The sequence below is a fragment of the Aspergillus lentulus genome (assembly GCF_001445615.1).
Source record: "Aspergillus lentulus DNA, contig: Alt17, strain: IFM 54703, whole genome shotgun sequence".
NCBI classification, from domain to species: domain Eukaryota; kingdom Fungi; phylum Ascomycota; class Eurotiomycetes; order Eurotiales; family Aspergillaceae; genus Aspergillus; species Aspergillus lentulus.
Genome location: NW_028322112.1, coordinates 1,466,288 through 1,491,471, shown reverse-complemented (window position 1 = coordinate 1,491,471; position 25,184 = coordinate 1,466,288). Strand labels below are relative to the sequence as shown.

The 25,184-nt window shown below is 47.4% G+C and overlaps 8 protein-coding genes across 8 annotated transcripts; 5 read left to right on the top strand and 3 right to left on the bottom strand.

The window, feature by feature from the left end:
* Nucleotides 1-1,824: 1,824 nt before the first annotated feature.
* Nucleotides 1,825-4,872, bottom strand: ALT_9501 (non-ribosomal peptide synthetase; the record flags this gene model as incomplete). Its single annotated transcript, XM_033559484.2, has 1 exon — nt 1,825-4,872. The coding sequence occupies one exon, from the start codon at nt 4,870-4,872 to the stop codon at nt 1,825-1,827; it is 3,048 nt and encodes a 1,015-aa protein (XP_033415375.2).
* A 732-nt stretch (nt 4,873-5,604) lies between these two features.
* On the top strand, nt 5,605-7,138 carry ALT_9500 (FAD-binding oxidoreductase; the record flags this gene model as incomplete). The annotated part of the gene is made up of 3 exons (XM_033559483.2): nt 5,605-5,742; nt 5,800-6,955; nt 7,020-7,138. 3 exons carry the CDS (start codon nt 5,605-5,607, stop codon nt 7,136-7,138), a joined length of 1,413 nt encoding a protein of 470 aa, XP_033415374.1.
* Nucleotides 7,139-7,940: 802 nt separating this feature from the next.
* On the top strand, nt 7,941-9,332 carry ALT_9499 (norsolorinic acid reductase A; the record flags this gene model as incomplete). Its single annotated transcript, XM_033559482.2, has 5 exons — nt 7,941-8,065; nt 8,128-8,214; nt 8,275-8,355; nt 8,409-8,976; nt 9,042-9,332. 5 exons carry the CDS (start codon nt 7,941-7,943, stop codon nt 9,330-9,332), a joined length of 1,152 nt encoding a protein of 383 aa, XP_033415373.1.
* Nucleotides 9,333-10,231: 899 nt separating this feature from the next.
* On the bottom strand, nt 10,232-13,309 carry ALT_9498 (non-ribosomal peptide synthetase; the record flags this gene model as incomplete). The annotated part of the gene is made up of 1 exon (XM_033559481.2): nt 10,232-13,309. One exon carries the CDS (start codon nt 13,307-13,309, stop codon nt 10,232-10,234), a length of 3,078 nt encoding a protein of 1,025 aa, XP_033415372.2.
* A 1,607-nt stretch (nt 13,310-14,916) lies between these two features.
* Nucleotides 14,917-18,607, top strand: ALT_9497 (uncharacterized protein; the record flags this gene model as incomplete). The annotated part of the gene is made up of 9 exons (XM_033559480.2): nt 14,917-15,019; nt 15,069-15,283; nt 15,335-15,488; nt 15,561-15,893; nt 15,960-16,182; nt 17,042-17,207; nt 17,263-18,034; nt 18,124-18,423; nt 18,486-18,607. 9 exons carry the CDS (start codon nt 14,917-14,919, stop codon nt 18,605-18,607), a joined length of 2,388 nt encoding a protein of 795 aa, XP_033415371.2.
* A 2,315-nt stretch (nt 18,608-20,922) lies between these two features.
* On the bottom strand, nt 20,923-21,855 carry ALT_9496 (fgaFS/easG family protein; the record flags this gene model as incomplete). Its single annotated transcript, XM_033559478.2, has 2 exons — nt 20,923-21,377; nt 21,435-21,855. 2 exons carry the CDS (start codon nt 21,853-21,855, stop codon nt 20,923-20,925), a joined length of 876 nt encoding a protein of 291 aa, XP_033415369.2.
* A 996-nt stretch (nt 21,856-22,851) lies between these two features.
* ALT_9495 (uncharacterized protein) lies at nt 22,852-23,331 on the top strand (the record flags this gene model as incomplete). The annotated part of the gene is made up of 1 exon (XM_033559477.1): nt 22,852-23,331. One exon carries the CDS (start codon nt 22,852-22,854, stop codon nt 23,329-23,331), a length of 480 nt encoding a protein of 159 aa, XP_033415368.1.
* Nucleotides 23,332-24,251: 920 nt separating this feature from the next.
* Nucleotides 24,252-24,814, top strand: ALT_9494 (lactobacillus up-regulated protein; the record flags this gene model as incomplete). Its single annotated transcript, XM_089600628.1, has 2 exons — nt 24,252-24,364; nt 24,421-24,814. The coding sequence occupies 2 exons, from the start codon at nt 24,252-24,254 to the stop codon at nt 24,812-24,814; spliced, it is 507 nt and encodes a 168-aa protein (XP_089455125.1).
* Nucleotides 24,815-25,184: the final 370 nt, after the last annotated feature.

Here is a 25,184-nt window from a genome sequence, read left to right as displayed (position 1 = left end):
TATGAGGAAGACAACTCGCGGAAACGTTTTGGGATACGATTGTCCCCCATGCCCAGGCAACCCTAGTCGCGCTCGCTATTACGACGTGCTATGAGAAAAATCTGTGCTACGGGCCGTCGGCTGCGGCTGCATTGTCGCGGTGCGCGCTTCTTAAAGACTTGACTTTATCAGTAGGGACGGTCAGTACGTCCTGGGCAGATGCAGTACTCTCTCAGGCTCGCAATGAAGGAGAGTCGAATCCCCTCGCCTAGACGAGCCTTATGGCTCCCCCGTGAATTATTGAGTAGGTTCCACTCCCCCTCTTTCTAGAAACAGGCTTTTCTCCCGACTTAAATATGTTGTATCCGCTGCGCATCTAGTTTAATCGATCGATAGGCTCTTCTGCTCTGCAGCTTGGAAATACCTCTTGAGACACTAGTCCTGCCATCGACGCGGCCGGCCGCCGCTCGTGCCACGGAAATGTACCATCAGAACAGCGGCACTCGGTCGAAGTGTAGTCCTCAGGTGTATCGCGCAATACAGCAGCGCCGACAGATGGGAATGGGTATTGAAGAGGCGTTGCGCGGAATACGAGCCCTGGCAGAGTGTGCAGCGACCTGGCCATTAACTGTGGTGGTGGACTCGCCTTCTCGGCTTTGTCGTCAAGGGGCGGATAGCGTTGTGTATTACAAACAGGAGAGCACAGAGGATGACTGACTGTGTTTCTCTAACTCTTCTTGCCATCATGTGTTAATGGTACGAGAGGAAGCAGTTTCATATTATCTTTACCAATCCATTCACTTCACTTGCGTAATCTTACTCCCTCAATAAATTAAAGAGCAGTCATCGTTTCTGTATATACATAGAGACAGAAGTGGAGCATCACCTGAATCGACGCTTCTCCACAAACACTTTATTCTCCAGAAAGACCTCCAGTGTCCCGCTCCCGTCTGGATTGACAGTCTAAACCCACTACTCATTATCCACAAGTACACATACACTATCAAACAGAGAAAACGCCTGAGTGTAGGTGAGTGAATGCGGGCCAATCAATGCTATCAACATCATGGGTGAGCTAGGTGATCAGCGGGTGAGTAAGTGATTTTATAGTGGCTAGACTCCCTGTAGCCTATCCTAGTGCCCCCATTGCCAGTATAAATATAGCGGGCATCTTCTCTGCTCAGTGATTATTTTCTTTTCCTACCAGAAAGTGTTTCTTTTTATGGTCTATTTCTAGGAGACTGTGTCCCACTTTGCCCCTCAAGTCTAAAATGGGGCGTAAGTACTTCTACTGCATCAGACTAATGATGAAGGCATCTGATAATTTCGCCTCATGTCTCCTGTTGTGTATCTAAGTCTTCTTAAACTTAGTTCCTCTGAACTACAGCTTATCTTAAGATTTATATTACACCAGTCGCTTTCTGCATCTTAAACCTGATCATCGTGTTCATGATATGCGAATGCCAGCAACGTATCGTCCTTCTGGCCCCCCAACATGACTGATTATAAGCGTATGAGACTATATGATTTGGCAACTGCGCGGTTCGGCAGCTTTTGACTCAGCAATCGAATATATTTTGTCATATATCAAGTATATCACTTTTAATGGCAAGCCAGAGATATTGTTATTTGTCCTCCCCATCCTTCCCCCCACCCAAAAAAAGGAAAAAAGAAAGAGTAACAACCACCTTCTGAAATAATCCGTATGATGAACGGTTGGGGAGGAGCGAAGTCCTTTATATGGTTAATAACACAAGGCTCAATCTGGTAGCTGTTCCACAGTATTTTTTTCTTATATTCTAGATAATTAGTCAAGGTCCCTGAGTTTGAACAGCCAAGCATAGACTAGACTTTGTGAAAGCCCTTTCTGATCCAATTGTCGAGGTAGCGTTTGAGAAGTACATCGTCTAGAGGAGTGTAACAGATGTCTGGACGATCGGCCAGAGCTTTTTCGGCATTTGGCGTTTCGTAAATGGGTGTGTATTTACTTGTCTGTAAGCGGCTCAAATCCCGCAGAACAGGTTCTTCCAGCAAGGGCATTAATGGTGATAAGGGGTTTTGGTCTAGGTCATTCGACTCTCGGAGCTTCTTAACCCACTCATCATATGGAATCTCTTCCACTGGATACCCAGCTTTATTGATCATAATGCCGGTCTCTTCAATATTCACCGACTGTGAATGGTCGGGAGCAACAAGACTGTACGATCGCCCAAGGTTCTGATTTGATGAAGCGATGTGAATGAGAGCGGAGCACACATAGTCCACTGTTACATACTCCATCCGTTGGTCAGGGAGACGAGGCCAGTATCCTATCTGAATACTTCCAACGATCAGCCGTGCGAAAAAATCATCTGGATTGCCCATAGCGGTAACATGGTCTCCAATAGTGAAACCGGGACGATAGATAGCAACCGGTAGCCCTCTAGCGCGCATCCTGCGTACCATTTCCTCTGCCACCCACTGGCTATGCGCGTAGCCTGTGTCGTAAGGCAAAGACTCGAGGTGAGGCTGGAGGGGGCCATCTTCTTGCAGCCTTTTCGTACCCAAGACCAATGCAGTCGGTCCCCATGTGTCGATGCTGGACATGTAGTGGAAGGCCTTGCGTCTTCCCAGTGCAGCCAGTCGGAGAACATTCTTGGTTCCAATAACATTTGAAGCAAAATGATTCTGGTAAGGCTCGCAGAAATTGACCTTGGCTCCCACGTGGAAAATAACACTCGTCCAATTTGTGAGCCAGGTGAACTGTTCTTCGCCCAGACCGAGCGTCTCATCTGCCATTTCGCCATCGAGGACGATCATTTTCCCTATATTCTCCAATGAGGACTCCCAGATATCGTACCTCTCCATAGCGCGTTGGATGCGAGAACTGGCGGGAAGACCATTGCGGCTCCGGGCCAAACACGCGACTTTTTTCACGGTTGGCATACCCAGAAGACGGCCTAGTACATGAACTCCGACAAATCCAGTGACACCTGTGATAAACACACGTCCTTCCTCGTTGGACTGCCAGTCTGGTACCACCGGGATATCGTCGGCCAGTTGAGCGTCCGCCTCCATGGTACCGGTATTGACAAGAGAAGGGCGGGTTTGTTTGGTCTCCCTTAGCATTGTGGCTATTTTGGCAACAGTGGGATTTGCCAGGAGCATATCCATGGTCACCTTTTTACCAAATCGTTGCATCATAAGTCCAATAAATTTGGCTGCTTCGAGAGACGACATGCCCAGCGAGAAGATATCGTCACTTTCCAGGAACTCGGGCACATTAATCAGTCCCCGTACCATATGCTTCAGCGTGTTGGTAAGCTCATTGGTGGCTTGCTGCGGTTTATTATCCGCTGCTGATGCTGTCCTATGGCCTTCTTTTGACCTCTTCTGGCCCTCTCGAGCCAAAGCCCCTCGGTCAATCTTCCCATAGACAGTCAGAGGAAACTCTGAGATCACTGTGATCTGGCTAGGTACCATGTACGGAGGCAATCTTTCCTTGGCGTAATCCTTGACTGCCTTCAAGCTCAGATTACTACCTTGCTCCGATGTGACAATATAGGCAGCAAGGAGCTTATGGCCAAATGGACACTGTTGCAGAACCACAGCCTGTCTAATACCGTCCATTTTCTCGAGTGTTTTTTCCACATCTCCCAACTCGACCCGAAAACCATCCTGCTTGACCTGCATATCGAATCTTCCTCGAAAGTCCAAAATCTCCTGTGGGATTCTCCACTTAGCAAGGTCGCCGGTTTTGAACACACGTATAGACCCCGCTGAAGCTTCGTTCAGTGTGGATGCGTCTAGTTCGATGAAGTGCTTTGTATTTGCATCAGGCTGATTGAGATAGCCCCTTGATAACCCTGGGCCCGCGAGATAGATCTCTCCTTCCCGGTCGCGGCCCAAGATCAACTTCTTTTCATCATCCAGGAGGTAGACTTTTGTCTCACCCACGGCTTTGCCGATGCCTATAGTCTCACGCGCTGTCTCCTTGAGATCAATCAGCTGCAAGGTGACGAATGTTGTGCACTCAGTAGGTCCGTAGCCGTTCCAGAGATACTTCGGTGCACCCTCGGTGATAACATCTCGCACCGCCTTCACGTTGGGAGCTTCACCCAATGTGAGTACGTGACGGGCTCCCCTGAACGCGGAAGGGCAGTTGGTAGCCACAATCGTAAAGAGAGCAGTGGGAAGCATCATCACGGTCACTTTGTGCTTCTTTACGAAGTCACCGAAGCTAAATGGGTCCGTTGCAGTTGACTTTGGTACGACGACAATTGTGGCACCGGCAAGCAAGGTAACCCAGATCTCAAAGAGAGATAAATCAAATCCGGGGTTATTTACTTCGGTCACCCTGTCATTTGGATCAAGCGGCGTCACGGGCGTCGAGCTTGCCAGGTGCAGTATACTGCGAGCAGAGATTTGAACTGCTTTGGGTCTTCCTGTTGAGCCTGATGTAAAAAGAATGTGGCTGCGGTGGTGTTCTGGGAAACCTGCGAGCACCTGTATAGCTTGCACATCTTCAGTAAAAGAGGCCTTGGTGTCCGCAACATTATCAACAAGTATTATATCATAGCCGGAGGCTCTTTCGCCCAGATCTGCAGTGGTTATTATACGCCTAGCTTCAATGTCACTAAGCATATCATTCAGGCGTTTCTGAGGCATAGACGGGTCGACTGGCACGCAGCTTCCTCCTGCCCGTAACACAGCCACTTGAGAGATAATCTGCCTATACCCAGTTCCAAGAAAGATGCAGATTGGCTCTTCAGGAGCGATATGTTTCTCGTGTAGCAGCGTCACCAGACGGTCAGCGCTTGCAATCAGCTCGTTGTATGTAAAGGTGTGCTCTCCATCAATAATGGCAGGAGCTTCTGGATGACGTCTGGCTTGATAGCAGAGTAATTGCTCCATGGTTTTGTTTATATAATATGGATCAGTTGATTTATAAGTCTGTGAAAGAAACCTTTGTTTACCTTGTTCGATGGAGGAGCTTAGCCACCTAGCACGTAGCCTGCATGCGATTTATATTTCAGTTAGCAATACTGATCTTACAAGGTAAGTTAAACTATGGAAGGCCATTAAGGAATAAGCCCTTCTCGTCATTATGATACAACCCAGATTTCGAAGTTGATATGGACTGTCATCTTGCACAGCATGCCGAATGACTTCATGTAATGCAGTCTAGATCTGGCCTGTCACATAAAGTTATGCCTAAGTCTGCTGAAAGCGGCCACTTTGCCAAATTGACATGACGATAGGCTTTTAAGCTATACCGGGTACAAACAAGGCGCCTGGCAATGACCTCAGTACAAAAGTTTACCATGTGGAGAGGACACTGCAACCAGAAATATAGACTGCTCTAGGCCATTCTTGAGAGCTTAACGTGCCATTCCTGATCAAGTAACACCCTATTTAGTTGATGCTAGTAGCGTATGAAACCAAGGAAGCCCTCAATCATCTCAATTTGCATGCAGAACCGGATTAGACCTTCAAAGAACTCCAGGTCCACAAACGATATACCAATGACGACAAATGCTCCAGGCCATATTTAGTTGTTCAAAATCTAGAGTAAGGAGTCCGGATTTCCTCCAATATTCCCATCAGGCTACTGCCCTACTTGATTCATAGCACATTAGAGCAACAATGGCTTCCCAGGTTCCCTCGTGGGTGATAGAGGAGTTGAAGTTACTCTTCACGGGTAAAGACCAGGTTATTAGTCCACATAGCTCCGGCTATGATAGAGCTCTGCAACGGTGGTCTGATCTTGCCATTCAACGAGCTGTATGAGACATGTTCCACCTTGGATAAGAACCTGCTCAAATGAACTAACTTCGATAGGGAGTGGTCATCTTTCCTGAAAGTGCACAAGATGTTTCCAAGGCTGTTCACTTTTCCCAACAACATAACATAGACCTGGCGGTCAAAGGGGGTGGTCACACCCCTGATGGTGGAAACTCCAGCGATGGGGGTATCACCCTTGACCTTGGGAGAATGAAGAAAGTCTCCGTTCATTCTGACACCAACACTGTTACTGTTCAAGGCGGCGCACTGTGGGCAGACGTACACCATGCTACCGCTGGAACTGACCTTATAGTGGCCAGCAGCACAGTCAGTTCTACCGGAGTCGGTGGTGTGACGCTCCAGGGAGGATACGGGTATTTGATGTGTGCACATGGATTGATTATTGACAATCTTCTGTCTGCACAGGTAATTATTGCGGGTGGACAATTATTAACCGCCTCGGAGAGCGAGAATTCGGATCTCTTCTGGGCGATTCGAGGGGCTGGTCAAAATTTTGGTGTTGTGGTGGAATTCACCTTTCAGGCCCACAAACGGCCCGGCGATGTATTTGCTGGGTCGCTTGTGTTCACAGCTGAAAAGATGGCAACTATCCTCGAATCACTCAATGCGGCACTCAAGTATAAAGATGGGAAAGCTGCTGCCCAGTGCATAATCTCCCAGCCTCCCAACTCTAAAGAACTGTTGGTGACCGTTGGGATCTTTTACAATGGCCCAGAAAGTGAGTGCAGGGAGAGGTTTATTGACATCTTCAATATGGAGACTGTTAGCGCCGACGTTAAAATGATGCCGTACGAAGAGGCCAACACCTTGTTTGACTCGGTCAGTCCTCCTGGCGGCCGTAAAAGGGTGATCGGATTGGAGTTCGCCTCTCCCATCAGGCCAGAGTTTGCGCAGAAGGTATTCGATGAGCTCAAGCTCAAGTTCGAGGCTGAACCAGATTTGATTCGGTCCTACATAGATGTGGAATTCTGGGAGATGTCCAAAGTCTGCCAGGTGCCGACTCAGGCGACTGCGTTTCCAAGCCGAGTGATGACCCAGAAAGGAGCACTTACGCTTCAATATACAAACCCCGACAAAGACGAGGAGTATCTTCAATGGGCAACCAAGATGCAAATGATATTTCAAGATGAGTTCAAGCGAGCTGGTTATAAACCAAATACGTTTGTGTCAAATTTTACCTACTATACAAAGCGTAAGTCACTGACGATATCTTGCATTTACCTTACCATCTTACTAATCAGATAACAACTCCATAGCCTCCAGTAAAAGATCAGCCTCGGACATGTTTGGAGTAAACGGGCCGAGATTGGTTGAGCTCAAGAAGAAATACGATCCGCAAGGGTTTTTCAACAAACTGAATCCTATAATCACATAGTTGCGAGTCCAACTTTCCTCTGAGCAGCTCATATCCACAGAGACAATCCGGATCCTGGCCAGATTCAATGAAGCTCCGAGAAGGCTGACTCGTGCTTTTTTTTTCTCTGATGTTGTTCCCCTGTATTTTCGATATATATGAGGTAATGGTTGAGGTTATCTTTGCTAACTGTTTTTGCCGGTTTAAGTAAAGCCATGAACTATTCATCCACTGCAGAGCTAAATGAACAGTAAAACAGTGTTCCCCATAGGCGTAATATCATCAGTGCCGCTGTTTTACATATGCTGTTCCCTCTATTTAGATATCCAAGGTCTTTAATTTACGTCTGTCCAGTACCTAAGGTCAGATTCATGTAGTTGACGATAGATGCTGAGCTCCTATTGATATGCCCGTTCAACCCTACATTTAACGGAGTTGCCAGAATAATCTTGGAAGCCGTTTCCTGCTCAGCTTGGCATCTAGACTTCTTCAGACGAACCTAGATGCAGGGCGTGAGCCTCGACGAAGCACTGTGGAGACGCATGGTTTGACCTTGCAGGTCGCTTACAGTTATCAACGTAATCCAGTCCTCCTACCCATTCATATGCTTCGCTTGATACTTTCGCTTAGGTGTCTGCGTGTCATAATTGCGTCTTCCTTGGTATGCCGAATACGGCAGGACCTCAGATAGTTGATAAAAAGACCTACTTGACCTAGACAGTCGTTTTAACACAACCAATGCGCTTCTTTCCTTCTCTAAGCCTAGAAACGGACACCTCTTTTGCCTCAGTTCATCCCTTCCAACCATTGCTAAATTTGTAACATGGGATTCTACGACGTCGCTCCTAAGCCAAAGAGTGTTCTTGGCTATCACCGTGTCCTTGCCCCCTCAGCTGGGGTCAAAGTCTCCCCCCTATGTCTAGGGACGATGAACTTTGGAACCAAATGGTATATCCCTCAGGAAGAATGTCCCTGGTCCACTTCGGTAGGGTATTGTTAATAGCATATAGGGAGAGCTTCATGGGCGAATGTAAAAAGGAAGATGCCTTTGCCATTATGGATGCATTTTACGACCATGGAGGCAATTTCATTGACACGTAGGTGGTAGAGAATCTCCCAGCAAGGGCGAATCAACTGATACTTATACATGCTTAAAGCGCCAACTGTTATCAAGATGAGCAATCGGAGGAATGGATTGGTGAATGGATGAAGAGTCACGGAAATCGTGATCAGATGGTGTAAGCATATATTGCATGCCTATATTGTCATGGGCTACTTTACTGATCTTCAGGATTGCAACCAAATATGCTATCGGCTATCGACCCACGCATTTTGATAAAGAGCCCATCCAATCCAACTTTGTTGGTAACTCGATGAAGTCGATGCATCTCTCAGTCAACGCAAGCTTGAAGAAGCTACAGACTGACTACATCGATGTTCTATACCTACATTGGTGGGACTTAACCACTGGCATCGAGGAAGTGATGCATGGTCTTAATGTCTTGATCAATGCCAGAAAGGTGTTGTATCTCGGCATCTCTGACACTCCCGCCTGGGTTGTTGTCAAGGCCAACGACTATGCGCGGACAAATGGCCTCCGTCCTTTCTCCGTCTACCAAGGTAGCTGGAATGCATCATTGAGAGATATGGAGAGAGACATTATTCCTATGTGTCGGGATCAAGGCATGGCGATTGCTCCTTGGGCATCTCTCGGCCAGGGCAAATTCAAGTCTGCCGAAGCTCGTAAGGCTGCTCATACAGGATCTGGAAGAGCAGCGGAACCGTCGGAGCGTGAGATCAAGGTGTCTGAGGTTTTGGAGGCTATCGGTGACCGCAAGGATACAACCCTACACGCAGTAGTAAGTCGGTCTTCCACATTCTTTAGCCTCGAGAAGTAGTACGACAACGATAACACATTTCTTAGGCTCTTGCGTATATCCTTCACAAGGCACCGTATGTCTACCCCATCGTCGGGCAACGGAAGGTGGAGCACCTCATGGCAAACATTCAAGCCCTTAGCATTGCTTTGTCGAAGGAGGAGATGGATGAAATTGATACTGCTGTGCCTTTCGATGCAGGGTTCCCAAACAACTTCATATTCTCTGGCAAATACGACCTGAATAAGACTGCCTCCGACGTCATGCTGACAACTTTGTCTGCGCATATCGACTCACCGGCAAACCAGGAACCGATCAAACCTCGTCAGGACATATAAGCACTGCCTTCATTTGTATATTTGATGGGGGTGACGGGGGTGAAAGCAAACACATGGTTATTCTCAGTACGATGTTTGCTAAAACCTTAAATTTGAAAAGTACATATTTCGGGCTCGTTACGGATCACTCAATGCTTTTACTTATGTGGGGCTTATAGTATGTATACAGGAATGGATTCTATTTGCTGTAATATATAATACAATAGTAATAGTGCTAACATAATTTCAGAAGCCGTTTCTTCCTAACTTGAATATCTTTTTACTTCAACACGTAAAGCAGTGCATGAACCCATCAAAACCCTAATAGTATGGTGTGTAGTCTACCACCAATAACTAATTAACTATAGCACCATGCGAATATATAATACCCTTACCACTATTTAACGCATAGCTTTAAGCTCTTTCTAGGTTTGCTTTTCGATATATTTTACAATTGTTCCTGAACCTATATTAAGCTGAAATTATTAGGCTTCTACTGGTTGTAACTAGTAGTGAATTCCTAGAATAGTAATTCCTAGTTCAGAGCTTTAACTAGATTGGCTGACCTAAGCCTGATCCTTCCTTCAGAATAAGTCAGCCATGGATCACAATCAAGAAGGTGTGCCTTTAAGGTAGGGGGTGCATCTATATTAGGACACTGTGAGAATTACTACCTAAGGTTTATGTTAGAGAAATATCAATAAAAGTCAACCTCTGAGGATACTCAAGAACAATAATGATGGTAAAAACATCACATCATTAATGAAAGGCAATAACTAGGGAACAACATGGTAGGAGGAGAATCCTTCTGTGTTTGGTGACGATGTTGTTATCATCCCCGTCATCCGCCTCAAGGGATATGGCCCGAGATAGTAAACCAATTGCGTCGCTGTAAACAGCTCACGCGCTATCCTCATTCCCTACTTTGGACACGATATCGGTAGCCAGCTACGCAGGTATCGACCAAAAAGCTGGGCCATAGAACCACAGGCCAAGATGTCCGGAGCGCCCTTTAATGCCTCATGCAGATTCTCACGGCCATACTCCACCATATTTTCGTACACCTCCCATCGTGTCCGCTCACCCAGAACCTTCTCTTTCAGCATCGGTACAAGAGGGTATAGAGGATCATTTGTCCGCAGTGAGAGAGACTGCACCCACTCGGCGTACGTGATTCCGTGCATCGGGTATGGACATATGCTCTTCAACAGGTCGAAGCTTGTAGACATATCGATCGCATGCGTTTTGTCCGGATGCACCAGGTTGTAAGCATGTCGTAGGTTGTCTTTCGATTTAGAGATGTGCAACATAGCGCCCACAATGTAATCCACGGGGATGAATTCCTTGCGCTGACTTGGAAGAAGAGGGTAACATCCCATCTCCATGCAGCTTGCGAACACACGGCCGACGAAGTCATCCGGGTTGCAGACCCCTGTTTTGCTGTGGCCGAGTACGAAGCCCGGGCGGTAGATGGCAACAGGAAGTCCATTGTCGATTGCATTCCAGACAATTGCTTCGGCGACATATTGGCTTTGCGCATAACCCGTGTCGTAATGGAGTGCTGTCAAGTGTGAGGCTGGACGCTCATCCTCGTGCACAAACTTGGTACCAGTCACGAGACCTGTAGGGCCGTATGCTGCGATCGTAGAAGTATAGTGAGTTGCTTTTAGACGCTTGTGGTTGGCAAATTCGAGAATGCTGCATGTACCGATGACATTGTCCATTCTATGGGAGGAATAGGGGGCAACGTAGCTCACTTTAGCCCCAAGATGAAAGACTACGCTGGCCCACTCAGCATAGTAATCATAGTTCCTGCGATTCAATCCAAGGTTTGCTTCACCGAAACTGCCTGGCACGACGACAACTTTATCCAGATCAGAGTAAATCTGGTATTTACGAAAAATGTTCTCAAGGCGCAACCGCCCAGCGGCTTTATCTTTGGCGCGAATCAAACAAGCGACCTTCTTAACCGTCGGCATTCGCAACAGTTCTGCGAGAAAGAACGCACCAACGAAGCCTGTAGCTCCTGTAAGGAAAACACGCCCCTCAGAAACGTCTTCCCAGTCGATGACTTTGCCGGGCAAAGGCTTCAATTGCTGGCCCAGCTGCGAGTCCTGCAACCATAGCTCCTGTTCGGCTTCGTTGGTAAGCTCCATACTTTTGTCCTGAATATTTTCCAATAGATTCGTAAGACTCCTTAGGGTCGTATTTTCGTAAAGCATCGAGGCGCGCAGCGAGACTCCAAATGTACGGTTAATTCTAGCGAGCAAAGTTGCGGCCATCAATGAATTGACTCCCATCGCCATGAAGTCATCGGTTGGATCGAAGCCCTCAGTGGGAAGACTTAGAACGTCGATACAGAGGGACTTTAATTTGGCCTCCACGTTGCCAATATCCTTGCCTGTAGGTCGGCTTGTCGTGCACGAATCTTCAATCTTTGCAAGGTATCGATGCTCCAACTCCTTGCGATCAGTTTTGCCACTGGTCTTCAGCGGCAATGAACCCATGAGTTCAATGCGAGGTACGATGAGATTGGAGTATCTTTCAACATATGCTTTGGTTATTGCGGCAACAGTGATGCAAGGAGATATTGGGACGCAGAACGCAACCAGAAATGGACTCCTCCCCACTCCTTTGGGTGTGATTTTAATCACTACTGCAACACTGACGAGCTTTGTCCTGACAATGTTGGATTCCAGAGCCTCAATCTCGACCCTTTGGCCTCTTATCTTCACTTGGCTGTCTCTCCGACCAACATAGTAATGGACACCATCTTCATTCATACGCATCAGGTCGCCTGTTCGGTAAATGTGTCCGGGTCCCCGGTTGTTTCTGCTGCTGAGTGGAAGATGAGGGAGGCAGACGAAGCTTTTGGCTGTCTTTTCAGGCTCTCCGATGTACCCGCCAGCGACTCCTGCACCCGCCACAAGGAGCTCACCGACAACGCCGGGCTTGACGGGCATCAGGTTTTCATCCACCAGAAAGGTCTGTACGTGGCGGAAAGGCTTGCCCACGGGTATCTCACCCCGCTGTGCCTCCTCCAGCGAGACAGGATGCCAGAGTGAGTATACACTGCACTCTGTGGGCCCGTAGCCATTGATGATCCGCCGTGGTGCGCCTCCCTCAAATATGGACCTGATGGTTTGAACATTGATCGCCTCGCCGCCGGTGATTAGGGTGTCAAGGGAGGAAAAGGCACTTGGCGAAGCGTACGCAGTGATATCAAGTAACGATGTTGTGAGTTGTACCACATTGAGCTTCAGACTTTTAATCTGGCGAGAGAGCTCTATAGGATCGAGTACTGTTTCCATAGGAATGCAAACTATTGTTGCCCCATTCAGTAAGCTGCCCCAGATCTCCACCAACGAGATATCAAAGGCCACACTCGCTATATGACCGACACGGTCACCTTTCTTTACCAAGGCAGAAGGATCGTGGCAGAGGTTGATCAGCCCCTCCGCAAAGGCTTCGACGGCTTTTGGCTTGCCAGTCGTGCCAGAGGTATGGAGGATATGAGAACAGCTCTTGGGGCCCTTGAACAATGGAGCAAAGCTAGTATCAGAAGCCTCAGTCGTGTGATCAGCAAGCATATGTGCGAAAGCTGGAAGTCGATGCGTGTTCTCTTGATCGCATATAACGAGATTGGAGTTGATATTGCGCAGCATATCATTGAGATGATCATCAGGCATATTGAGATCAAGAGGCACGCATGATCTACCCGAGTAGAGCACGGCAATCTGGGCCAAAATATGGTTCATTCCCCTCGGGATGAGGATTCCAACCGGAGTTTCGTCGCAGGGGCAGATGTCATGAATTTGCTGGGCCAGATACAATGCTTTCCAATGCAAATCAGCATATGATAATGCATGACCATCGCTCTCAACCGCTGCTGCAGCACCATTCGCAGAGGCGTGAGCTTGGAAAAGAGCCCCGAGGCCTAGGTTCCATTGTCCCTCTTCAGGAAAGACCATCATGCTGGGAAACGGCGCAGTGGGCATGATGAAATGAGCAGCAAGTAGCAGCAGATCGTCGGTCCAAAGATGGTATGCTGTATTTTTAGATGATGAGAGTATGCAGTTATCAATGATTCAGAGTTAGAACAACCTGGCAATACGCCTCTAATCATCTATTTATTAAACTACTGCCACTGTAAAGTAAGTAGGAGCTACGTACGCTGGGATCTGATCCTCCAATAGATCCAAGCCCACCTCTAACTACCATCATAACAGTGTTATTCATTGTGAACCCGGATCTATGACGGTATGTAGGGATTTGGATTCACCACCTTTCCTATAAGCTAGTGTTCTCCGCATCATAAACTCAGCCTCCAGCAATGGTGGTGTCATGCATGGGAATCATCGCCAATAATGTCCAAGGATGAGGTGCCGCTTTGCTCTAGAATGCCAACAGATGGAAAGCGATCTTCCGGAAGCAGCGCAAGTAGTTCAAGAGAGTGTTTCCTAGTTGGTAAAGGATAAATACTACAGGTATTGCATGTCCCGGCAAAGGGAAGCATAGCTGCTAGTCCCAGCAAGCCATGGAAATCGAATTTCCCTTTTGTTTGATGACGCGATACAAAGAATCCACAACATTGTCCTAAGAGCGAAGAGATCTATGTTGACGTAACCTTTGTCGACTGAACAAAAATAGCTGTTCGACCCGAGATGCGTCTGAGGTAGCCTTGCGGTGATATGATGCGTCCAGGCCTTGCATTGCGTTGATAGCTCTACGAAATCCCTGGGGCACTTGGCAACAAACCAACCATTGTTAAATAACAATTGCACAATTTCATATGCACCTACTGTTCAGTGGCCTAGGCACAATCTTTCACGCTTTCCAAAGCGGCCTCAATCATAGGAAGTCGTATTTTGACAGGCCTGTACCACTAGGCAATCAACTTTTAGCTCTCAATAGCTACTATAGTAGAGAGATGTTGGACAAGGTCAAACAAGTACGTTTAGTTTACTTAGTGAATTGCATCATATAATCTTGACTACATTCAGATAAACATCATTACATGAAAATTTGAGTGCAGCGAGGCACTTGGCGCAGTCTAACTTTAGACATAAAAATTAATTATAATATACCCCTTCCAGCCTATAGGATGCGATGGTTGCGCACCACACTTTTATGTTGATCGTGAAAGTAAAACCCAATAGAACAGACCTGCTCGAGTAGAGAGTGGGAATAACCGTATACAGTCATTGGAGATTTTAGATGGTTACATCAATGTGACCACTCCTGATTTCGACGCTTTTCGCCAACTTGAGCTTCCTATCGGTGGTGTAGCCAGCCGAACATCATCGATCCGCTTACTGCTAAGCAACATTTGCAATATCCGCACTTTTGGCATAGTGAAATCATCTCTCAACCCAAAACCCTTCAAAAGCAATATGCACCGAAATTGCAACCTTGCAGTGGCAAAGCTGTTCTATGATGATCTGGGCGCTTATAGACATTAATTTACATTTACTACGGATAAGAGTATCCACTGGTGGCTGGGCGCACACGTCGCTCCCTGCTGGATGCATGCAGATATGCCTAGACCATCTGGAATTCTGTCCTACCCTAGAAAGAAATATAAGAGTCAAGTAATCTTTGTTCCATGTTGGAGTCCTCGTTTAGTTCTGTACTCCAGGAAAAGCAGCAAAGTAGCGACGAGAACATGTCAGCCGAACCGAAGACTATTGCCGTGTATGGTGCTACAGGTAAGAAGCCGACAGCTCCACGTCGTAACAAGTAATTGACAAGGTGAAGGTACTCAGGGGACCGCTGTCTCGCTGAGCCTGCTCCAGAGCAAGCAGAATTTCGTGGTGCGGGCAATTACTCGGAATCCTCAATCACCCAAGGCTCAAGCACTTGCTCGCCTGGGAGCACAGGTAGTGAAAGCAGATGGTTTCAATGATGACGAGATGCTGGCCGCGCTTTCCGGAGCTTGGGGCTTTTGGCTCAATACTCATCATCACGACCCAGTAAGCATTTGCAGAAGGACTAGTAAGAGAACAGGCTAACTACCATCGCAGGCACTCCTCACTCCTGAAGGTCCCGATGACGAAGCGTTTGGCAAACGCCTTGTAGCGCTTGCTGCGGAAGCCGGCGTCAAGGTGTTTATTTACAGTACGTGCGAGTCTCCTGCGCAGTTTACGTACAACAAGGCACCGGTACCTGGTATGGATGGTATGTAGAATTCCCCTCATTGATGCAATCATCGTTGCCACCATATGAGATTACGCTAAGATTGCATCACAGGCAAGAACAGAGTCGAGATGTTTGCTCGAAGCTTTAAAGAGTTCGATTCTGTCATTGGTGCCTTTCCGGGATGGTATATGGAGAATTTTCTGGATGAGGAATATGTATCTTGCTTTGGAGGTTTTCCGTCTGTTCCAGATGCCGAAGGCTATCTTAGCTTTCACAGCCCACGTTGGGGAGGGGATGGGAAAGTCCAGTTTATCTCAGTCGCCGATGACTTTGGAGAGATGGTCCATGGAATGTTCCTGAATCCAGCAAAATGGAAGAACAAGACCATCCAGTGCTTTAGCGACACGTTTACTTACGATGATATGGCAAAGATATTTACCGAAGGTGAGTCCCTAGCTTACACGAAAGCAATCCATGTCACCAGCCTAATCTAATCGAACGTATTTACAGTTACCGGAAAGAGAGCTCGATATGTGCCTATGGGCTCGTACAAGGTTTTCCCCACCCATGGCAGTACCGTTTTGGAAGAGGTCCAAGATGTTTTTAGATACGCCCAGGCAAATGATGGCTGGTTCTTCGGAAATCCGGACAATATCGACGATGGGCGTGCCCTCAAGGAAGCAGCTCGGAAGGATAAGGGACTGCCGGTTGAGCCACTCATCTCAGTGAAACAGTATTTCCAGAAACATTTCGCCTATCCAAACTAGTGTTACGAACTGCTGTGGATAAGCACATTTTGTCAGCGTTACTTTAGTGATATCAAGGAATCCCAGAAATCTGCACTGAGTACCCTTGGGGATCTTCCGGCCCGTGGATGGTCAAACCCTAATTCACAACTTAATAAAGCCGTAGGCACTTTCTCTGGCTATGGGTTTTTGGCGTATATTATAACACGAAAGGTGTTAGAAGCTTGATTCATAGAGTATATACGGGTATTTTGAATCATGATATCATGATGCTGCCGTGACAAAAGTCAAGATGAAGCAGCATGCTTTCTAGAAACTTGGTAAGCTGGTATTACCGGTGAAGCAGGCTCCTTCCCTTTTTAGATATTCCTGTCATAGGGGCTTGATGAGGTCTCGCCCTATGGTCCAAGATATTTGTAAACTGTCAACTGTCTCAACGGTACGTAATTCATTAGAGGTGGCTCTCTTTCATCTACAGACCGTCGGCTCCCTTCGGCTGTTACCTCTATACAACGCCTACTACAACCTTGTCCTCCAGTCTCACTTTTGTTTATTCCTTGGAATATATGGAATGTAAAGTTCAAGATCTACCGACAGACGTCATATTGAATGATTCACTTCTGCTGAACCACTGGATCAAATAATCTACATACTGCGGTGTGCTGGCTGGTCGTCGCAGACCACCGAGCAGCAGGTAAGGTAGTATTCGAAATTTCAGTGGCCAACCTCGCCGTGATACAGCAATGATGATGGTTTGGAAATCGTCAAGATTATTTGTAAATTATAAAGGGCCCCTCGGCGTATCATTCGGAACCAGGAAGCTACACCAAGCCGCTTTTCGTCCAGAGGGAACCCCCAGTTTTTGTACCGACTAGTATTCGCTGCCCTCCGAAGAATGGCTTTCCAGCAGCTTAGAGCACAGCTCGACGGTCATGCAACCGTTGTCTTTCCGGGCGACCAAGATTGGGATGATAGCGTAAAGCGATGGTCTGCTATAGGCTTTCGACGACCGGTACTACCCTTCACCTTTACAAGCCAATGTTTCCTTATTGACACAGTCACTACAGGGTGTCGTGGTTCTTCCAGCCGATATTCAGGGAATAGCGAGGACTGTGCGGTATGCAAAGGATCACAAGTTAGATCTAGCGGTTCAGGGTGGAGGTCACTCCAGCAACACCGCTTCCTCGACTGATGGAGGAATACTTCTGAACCTCGGCCCGATGAACCGAGTGAGCGTCGATACTAGCACCCAGACAGTCACCGTTCAAGGTGGTGCAACATGGGCTGATGTGGCCCGAGAAACAGCTAAGTATCAGCTGGTCGTCAACGGAGGCACAACTGGCCAAGTTGGGGTTGGGGGTCTCACTTTGCGCGGCGGTTTCGGATTCTTGACGCCGCAGCACGGGGTGACTCTCGATACTCTCCTTGCTGCGAAAGTCGTCACCGCGGAAGGCATCGAGTTGCAGGTGTCCAACAAGGAACACTCGGATTTATTCTGGGCTATTCGAGGTGCTGGACCAAATGTTGCAGTGGTGGCTGAATTCACATTCCAAGGCTACCCACAACCGAATCTGGTCTGGTCTGGGTTGAGAATCCACGCATCCAGTGAGGTATCGAAGGTCATTGAAGCCCTGAATCAGGCGCTTGTTCATCCCCAGAGGAAAGCTGCAGCGCAGTGTATTCTGTGTTTATCTCCAGAGGACGAGAAAACCCCATCTGTCACTACGATAATATTCTTCAATGGCTCCGAAGAAGAAGGGCGCAGGCACTTTGCTCAGTTGCTTGAGGTGGAATGCATCAAGGACGATATTAAAATGAGATCTTATGCTGAAACAATCGGTATCTGGGATCAACTGACCCCCCCGGGGGTCGGAAAAGAGAACTAGGGATCCAAATGACGTTACCACCCCGGATTGCGTTTGCCTCAGAGCTCATGGACAAATTCAGTGATAAACTTACCAAGGAGCCAGACCTGGCTAAATCTGACTTTGAGATCGACTATCTTGACCCGACCCAGATCTGCCGCACTCCTATTAGAGAGACCGCTTTCCCCACGCGTATTAATGATCTCCTGCATGCGACGCTCATGTTGCAGTGGACCGACGCCGCCAAGGATGAGGACTTTCTCTCATGGGGGCGGTCGATCCAGAAGATGTGTGAAAATGAATTAACTAACCAAGGCCACAAACTGGCACACACTGTGTCGAATTACAATGGTTACACTCAAGGTTCGTCAGCGTCCTTGGTGAAAGACTCATTAAGACAGCAAGAAATCTGACATCCACATTAGAAATGAAAGTGGCAGCTGCAGATATGTTTGGCGTTAATGCAGAGCGCTTATTGCACGTCAAGGCAAAGTATGATCCAGACAATATTTTCAACAAACTTAACCCTCTTGATCGGGAACTATGAACCACCATTAGCGCCAACTGGTTGCTAAAGTTATAAAAGTTGCATTTAACTATTGTTCGCGATTGCAGATCACGAGCTTCCAATTCTTTTTTTTATTGGATATGATTATTGAGTGGTCAATATTAAGTTCATAGCCTACATGCCGGCATAACCGAACCGTCGAAATTAGAATCAACCAGCGTAGCTACTAGGATGAGCTAGGCTGGCTAGTGTCGTATCCTTGGAGCCGTCTCTGCTATTCTCTGGTAGTCAATAATTCTAGAATTGAGCTTGGATTTCCTGCTTGATGAGGTGATGTTCTGTGCCTTCATTAAAATTCCAGATACTGGCCTGGGGCCCTCACAATCATTAGCTCATTATGCTGCTAGGCATAACGAAGACCTTCACTAGGACTCTTTAGTTATTCCCTAGACTGTTAAACCTTATTCCTAGTATCTTGTCTTTCGTTCAGCCTTACTGTAAGCCTTGACATCCAGCTTGTCGAGGTGGCATTTCAACAGCAACGGGCAGGCTGGGGTATGACCAGTACAATCAGTCCATGTCGTGTCTATGACTACATTCATGTAACACTTGCGGGTCTGTTGAGACTTTACAGCTACCTTACAGGGTCTTACTAAAAGCGGCCCGTCATGCCCCTTGATTCCGTGAAGACCAAAAAAGTCAAAAGGATAACACAAATGTGCTGGTATTATTGTAGTAGTCGTTGATACTGTGATTAGACGATTATTCTTTAGTATTCCAATGGACTATCGTAATTAGACTGACCTAGAACATTCACTTGGTTACATCAATCAGTCTGATTCTCTCCAGTAGGGTTCTGATGTATACATGCCCACCTCCCCGACCTGCCTCTCCCCGAACCTGAAACGGGACTTTAAATTATTGAACCCTATTGGCCCTGTCCCCAAAATCTCTCAGAGTAAATGTATTTGATAAGTAAGATGCGCATATAAACTAGCTTTCTAAAAGTTTTATTATTCTATAACCCCATATTTATAAATCCATATACTGAAACTTTGACACTCGGACTACTGAGCAATAAAATCTGCGACAAAAATTCAGTTCAATTTTCCCACCGGAACGGTGTCCAATCAGTGACACCGTTACTCCCCGGATACTTTATCCGGGATATGATTGGAATAAGGCAGATTCCAGACCAGAGGTTCGATGGCCTCACGACTTCCGCCTATAGGACCGTAGCTTACACCCATTCCCGTTCATGGCGATACATGAGGAATCAATCCCGTGGGACTCGTCTTGCGGGATTTGAAATGTTCGAGAGTATTATTCTTTGTTCATCTTCCTAAAATGACTTCAATAAATATGCAGTGTTGTAAGTAATCGGCTGCCTGGAGAAGCTCGTTATGAGGATCCGTATTTCCAGGTCATCTGAGGAGGTAAAGCACAAGTTACCATTATGTTCTCCACTTAATTTTTTATCTTCTCTAATAGTCTGCTTTTGAAAATGAAGTGTTCTTTTCTCCGTGCAGGAACAGCCTTGGTTTCTACAGCCCTAGCAGGCAATTGTTATCAACGCTACCTTTACTGTGGATGAGATCCAACTGACCGTGACGGTATTTCTTTCCATCTACCTTGTTGCTAGAGCAGAGTATTCATATTCTATGCGCTACCACTCAACTACGCTCTGACACTCTGACACGCTCTGGAAAACACTGTCATGAATCCTTTTTCGAGCCAGCAGCTTTGGAACTCATTATAATACTGTCAAGAGCGTGGGTGTCGGTCCTGACAAGGAACTGTACAGGGGATATATATCCAGCCGGTGTCGTTCCAACGCAATCGGAGGGGAGGTGGTGTCAGGCATGCGCATACCCTGTCTGGTCCTAAATACGTACGAGGTGCAGACTACATTACAGGATAAGTCTGGTTGGCAACAGAAAGGATGCAGTTATGCATCCCAGTTGGGCAGGAAAGCATTGGCCTTTCCATGCTGCGAGTTACTGCGTCTACGGAGTCACCGCATATGATTAAGCTTAATTACGCGGTATATTATACCAACAGAGAGGCAGTCTTCCTTCTCAGTCTCTATTTCAATGCAGCGCAGATATTCCTGTATATCCGTGAGCTCTAATCATACCTGCGCACATGATATTCTCGAGGTTGCCTCTCTTACCCCTCTTCTCGATTATCAAGAAGGGCAGAAGCAGATTCGGCTAAGCCTCGATACTCGGTGAACGACGGAGCATTATTATCATCTAGGCTCAAGGTTCGACTTCATGATTGACAGTTTCTGCAACCAGCGAGTAAAAACTGTTGTCTGCACCGAAGGTGTCACACTGCACAATTGCAGACGATCATTTGCCCTCTGGAACCCACGCCGACCGATTCTCCTGCGCAAAGAGATCAAAGCTTCTCGGAGGTCGCCCAGTCACCTTTTCAACTTCATCATTCTCCCGTGTCTCAAACCCAGTCGAGGCGGCAACCTCCAGCTTTGTCAAGAAGCCCGCGTAGTACTCGGAGACACCCGCGTTTGCCAGGCCCCCGTACCGCTCCTCTCCCGAAAGCTTGACGTGTTCGATCGTTCGTCCCAGGACCTGGCTCAGCTTCTCGGCAATATCATCATACGTCAAGAGCTCGGGTCCCAGCACCCGGTGGTCACAATTGTGTGAGTCGCGGTCCGTGAGAGCGCGATAGGCGACGGCCGATATATCTGTAGCGCTGACGAAGGGGATTTTGCCCTGTCCGCACGCAGTATAGATCTTGCTTTGGTCCCGGATGAGTTGGCGGGGGCCATCCTCGGTTAGATTCTCTAGCCAGCGAGCAACATCAGCACTATCCCTTCAACGACAACTCTGTGGCAGCTCACCCATAAACCAACTCGGCCGAAGAACACACCAGTCCACCTGCCTGTCCAGGAAATGCTGCCAGACCATGCCCATGCCCGGCTTCCCGCATTCGGCCGAGCTACCGGCCACGAGGACGAAGCGACGGACGCCGTGCTCCTCGAGCGCGTAGTTGATGAACTCATTCAAGGGCTTCCATGGCTCTGGCGCCTGGGGCTCCATCAGATAGATGGCGGAGATTACCTGGTCATTGACAAACTTGTAGTCGAATGGAATTTGCCAGGTATCCTTATCAAGCCAGTCGAACTTGACAGCCGGCATGTCGGGGGGCGCGGCGGACTGGCCGCGGCGGGAAGCCAGTAGGAAGGGGATATTATCATTTTGGAGGAAACGCGCTACTCGGATCGATGTTTTGCCCGAGCCTCCAGTCAAAAGGATTGCCATGATGAGTGTGTGCGATATCGTTAAATGAAAGTATGTATCTAGGGACAAGTTTGTGCTCGCACATTAGGGTTGGAGCCAGATCTCAGCCAAACCTCCCTTTTAAAGCCCAATCTCTTCTGCCGGAGTTAGGATTTAAGATCGTGAGGTCCGACGTGGGGAGCAAAGTCCGTCGGACCTGAAGCTCCGGGGCAAAGGGACAGGGGATATGTCAAGAAATGAGCATTCTACTGGCTCGATTCGAGATCCGAAGCCCGCCACGAGCAGCTTTAACGCGCTGACAATGAAAGTTCATTTTGCCAGTTCTTCTACAAGTCGCTGTATGTGCTGCAGGGGCATCGCAAGACATGGTACACCAGGGCGATTTTTCTAGCTCAACACACTGCCTCCTTGTGGAACTTATACCGAGGCGATCATGGCGGATCTGGTTGATAAGTAGCTGTAGCTACACGCCTGTGTCCTGCAACGGAATCAGGTGGATTGGCTATAGTTCTTTGCCAAGGAGTCTTGGATACCGCAGGTGACTCTGTTGAGCTTGTTCCCTGTGAGATAAAATCACGTAGTGTCTCTGTGTCTCTCAGTCTATAGTTGAATGCTCAAGCTCTTGAAGCTAGGTAAAGCCGGTTACTAGTTAGTCTGGTCTATTGTACAGCTCATCCATAACAAATGTACAAACATACTCTTACCTCTATCTTATATCCTATTAATAATGCTTTAGGAACATAGTAAGATAGTGCTCTTTACTAATACTATCCCTGACGTGTGGTCACTGCTTATATCCACTCGTAGTATATGCAGCTCGCAAGGGTTCACCCGAACTCCCCCAAAGGATGAAGTCACTTGTAATCTGATTGATAGTAGAGTAGCACATGACGGCGGACAGTCTTATATAAACAGTAACCTAGGTCATTTTATGATAAATTCTGATGATCTCCAGATTACCTTACCATAATCCTTCCATATTATCAGGAGATCCAATCTTCCAATCGAAAGAAGAAAATGACTTGCCCAGCGTCGACCGCCACCAGTCGCTATGGCCGCGATCCCAACAACCACCCTGACCAAAAAGAATTATCCAACATCATCAGCAACCTAGATTGCGGCTCTGACGGCAACGCTCCCTTTGTTCTCGGCACAGACGGTGTCCTCCGTACTCTGACACCAGACTGTGACGTGATAGACGCCATTGGCCTTCCACCTCAACTGATCAAAGCTTTTCTCGATCGGACTACATTTGACCAGGAAACAGAAGACATGTTTCGCGGAGCAGATGGAACGAAAGTGCCTCGCGAGCAGTGGTGGAAGCCAGATCCATCGTTATTACCGCCACCGATGACCCCGCAGGATAAAGCACACGTCGAGAAGCATAATGAGGAGAACAAGAAAATCATTCAGGAGAATATTAGGAAGATGGAAAGTGGTGAACTGGAACCATGCGGCGTTGTTATTCGGTCGGATTACGATATCAGTCCAGGGTAGAGACAGAGATTCCTACCTATGTGAGTCACAATGATTCGTGATATTGGATGCCATTTCCACTTTTTATGTTCGGTATACCGCCTCTTTCAGTATGTTCAATGACCTGCTCGTAGAGTAGCTTGAATACCAGAGAAAGATGTGGGTTCCTGTTTACAATCATGGTTACAAGGAAAGATCTATTCTGCTGTCATTTGCATTCTGCCCAGAAAGTCCTGGCATAGGAAACGTACTTGTCTCCACAGGATGATAATATTGGTAACTGCTTTGTGAGAGAGTTAGTAGCTTGGAAATGATCCCGATGCACCTGCATGTTGACGACAGCATTCAATATTACTGTCCCCAACAACGTTCTTCGTCCAACCAATTCTGATTATCTGCTGTTGGCTCTGTCCTCATGCGGCCTTTCCGGGCGTGCTGATGCTGACACTATATTCAAGAGAGTGAGGCATTTCTTATATTGGCGCAGCATCCCAAGCATTAGATAGAGCAATTCAATGAGATAGTATCCATTGCCAATCAACTTCTGTTACTGATTAATGCTACGTAGCTGCCTGACAAATCCTTGTAGATGAGGAGTATGAGTAATTAACATAACCAATGAGCCAGGGCTGGGGGGACGCGGACATATAGCAGCCCCAGATACTTCACCCGATGCCATACATGAGGGAAGGGAATCATCATAGCATCGAGCAGGCTCGGATAGAAGGCTTCCGTGAACATCATACTTCGAATTACCTGGGAGATTGTTTTTTCTGCATATTGTCCATCATACCACCGAGCAAAAGTCGGATGGCTCTTGGTCTACACATGTAATTTGTCGTCCTGTTACCTATAAGTACCCTAACTGTACTCCTTGATTACACCTTCATCATTTCCCTTCCTTTTAACTGCAATCTTTTGTTATAATAGTCGACATCACAATGCGCCTCACCATTAAGGAAATTTTTTCTGCTCTTCATGCCGCTGCTGCTACCTGCGCAGCTGCACCGGTGAGTGCCCCTTTGACGCATTATGCTATATCACACCTCTCCTAGTATGTATTCTAGACAGAGGAACCCTCCTGGAGAGATTTGATGTCTTCCTTTGAAGTACAAATCTGACAGACTTCATTCATTTGGGTGATGACCGGGTTCTGAGACACTTCAACGAATCGGGCGCTGTTCTTAACTATGCACCACTGAGCCCGCAGCAGATCAGCCAGGCGCTTTCCGATACTTCCTCACGCGACGCCTTGGAAGACAAGGAACGTTTTTCCGAAGTATTCAGTGGTGTGGATGGTCGTACTGTCAGGGCTCCGGCTCTCCTAAATCCACCGGAGGAAATTTACCCAACAAACCTCCTCAACGCCAAAAGCCATCAGATACGTTCGAAGTTCCGCGATTTGATCTCGGTCTGGGCCCAAGACAACATTGTGCTTCTCGTGCTTGCACTCCCAAGGACAATTGTAGGAAGTATGCAGGATGCACACGTTGTTTCGTTATAGATAATGCTCATGAAGGAGAATGTCAATAGTTAGTTTAGGCATACTGCTCACTACCAGGGTTTACAAGGAACGGTTGCCAGTCAAAAATATTCGCGTCGGATACCGAAATGCTCGGCATCAAGCAGGATATGTTGTCATTTACAAGCCATTCATATTTTGTTCAAACTGAGGTTCGTTGGCACGTACCATCTCATTCCCTTAGTCTAGGGCTCTGGGCTTCCGTTCCCGCGTCGACGAGCATTGCCCCAATTAGGAATGCATGGTAAGCTAGAAAGAGCCAGGGAGTTGACATCTGGCTTCTGGATGCGGGGGACGAGCGGAAGAACCCGACCAGCATGGAGGACCCGACTTGTTGCCGACGAGGCGTTAT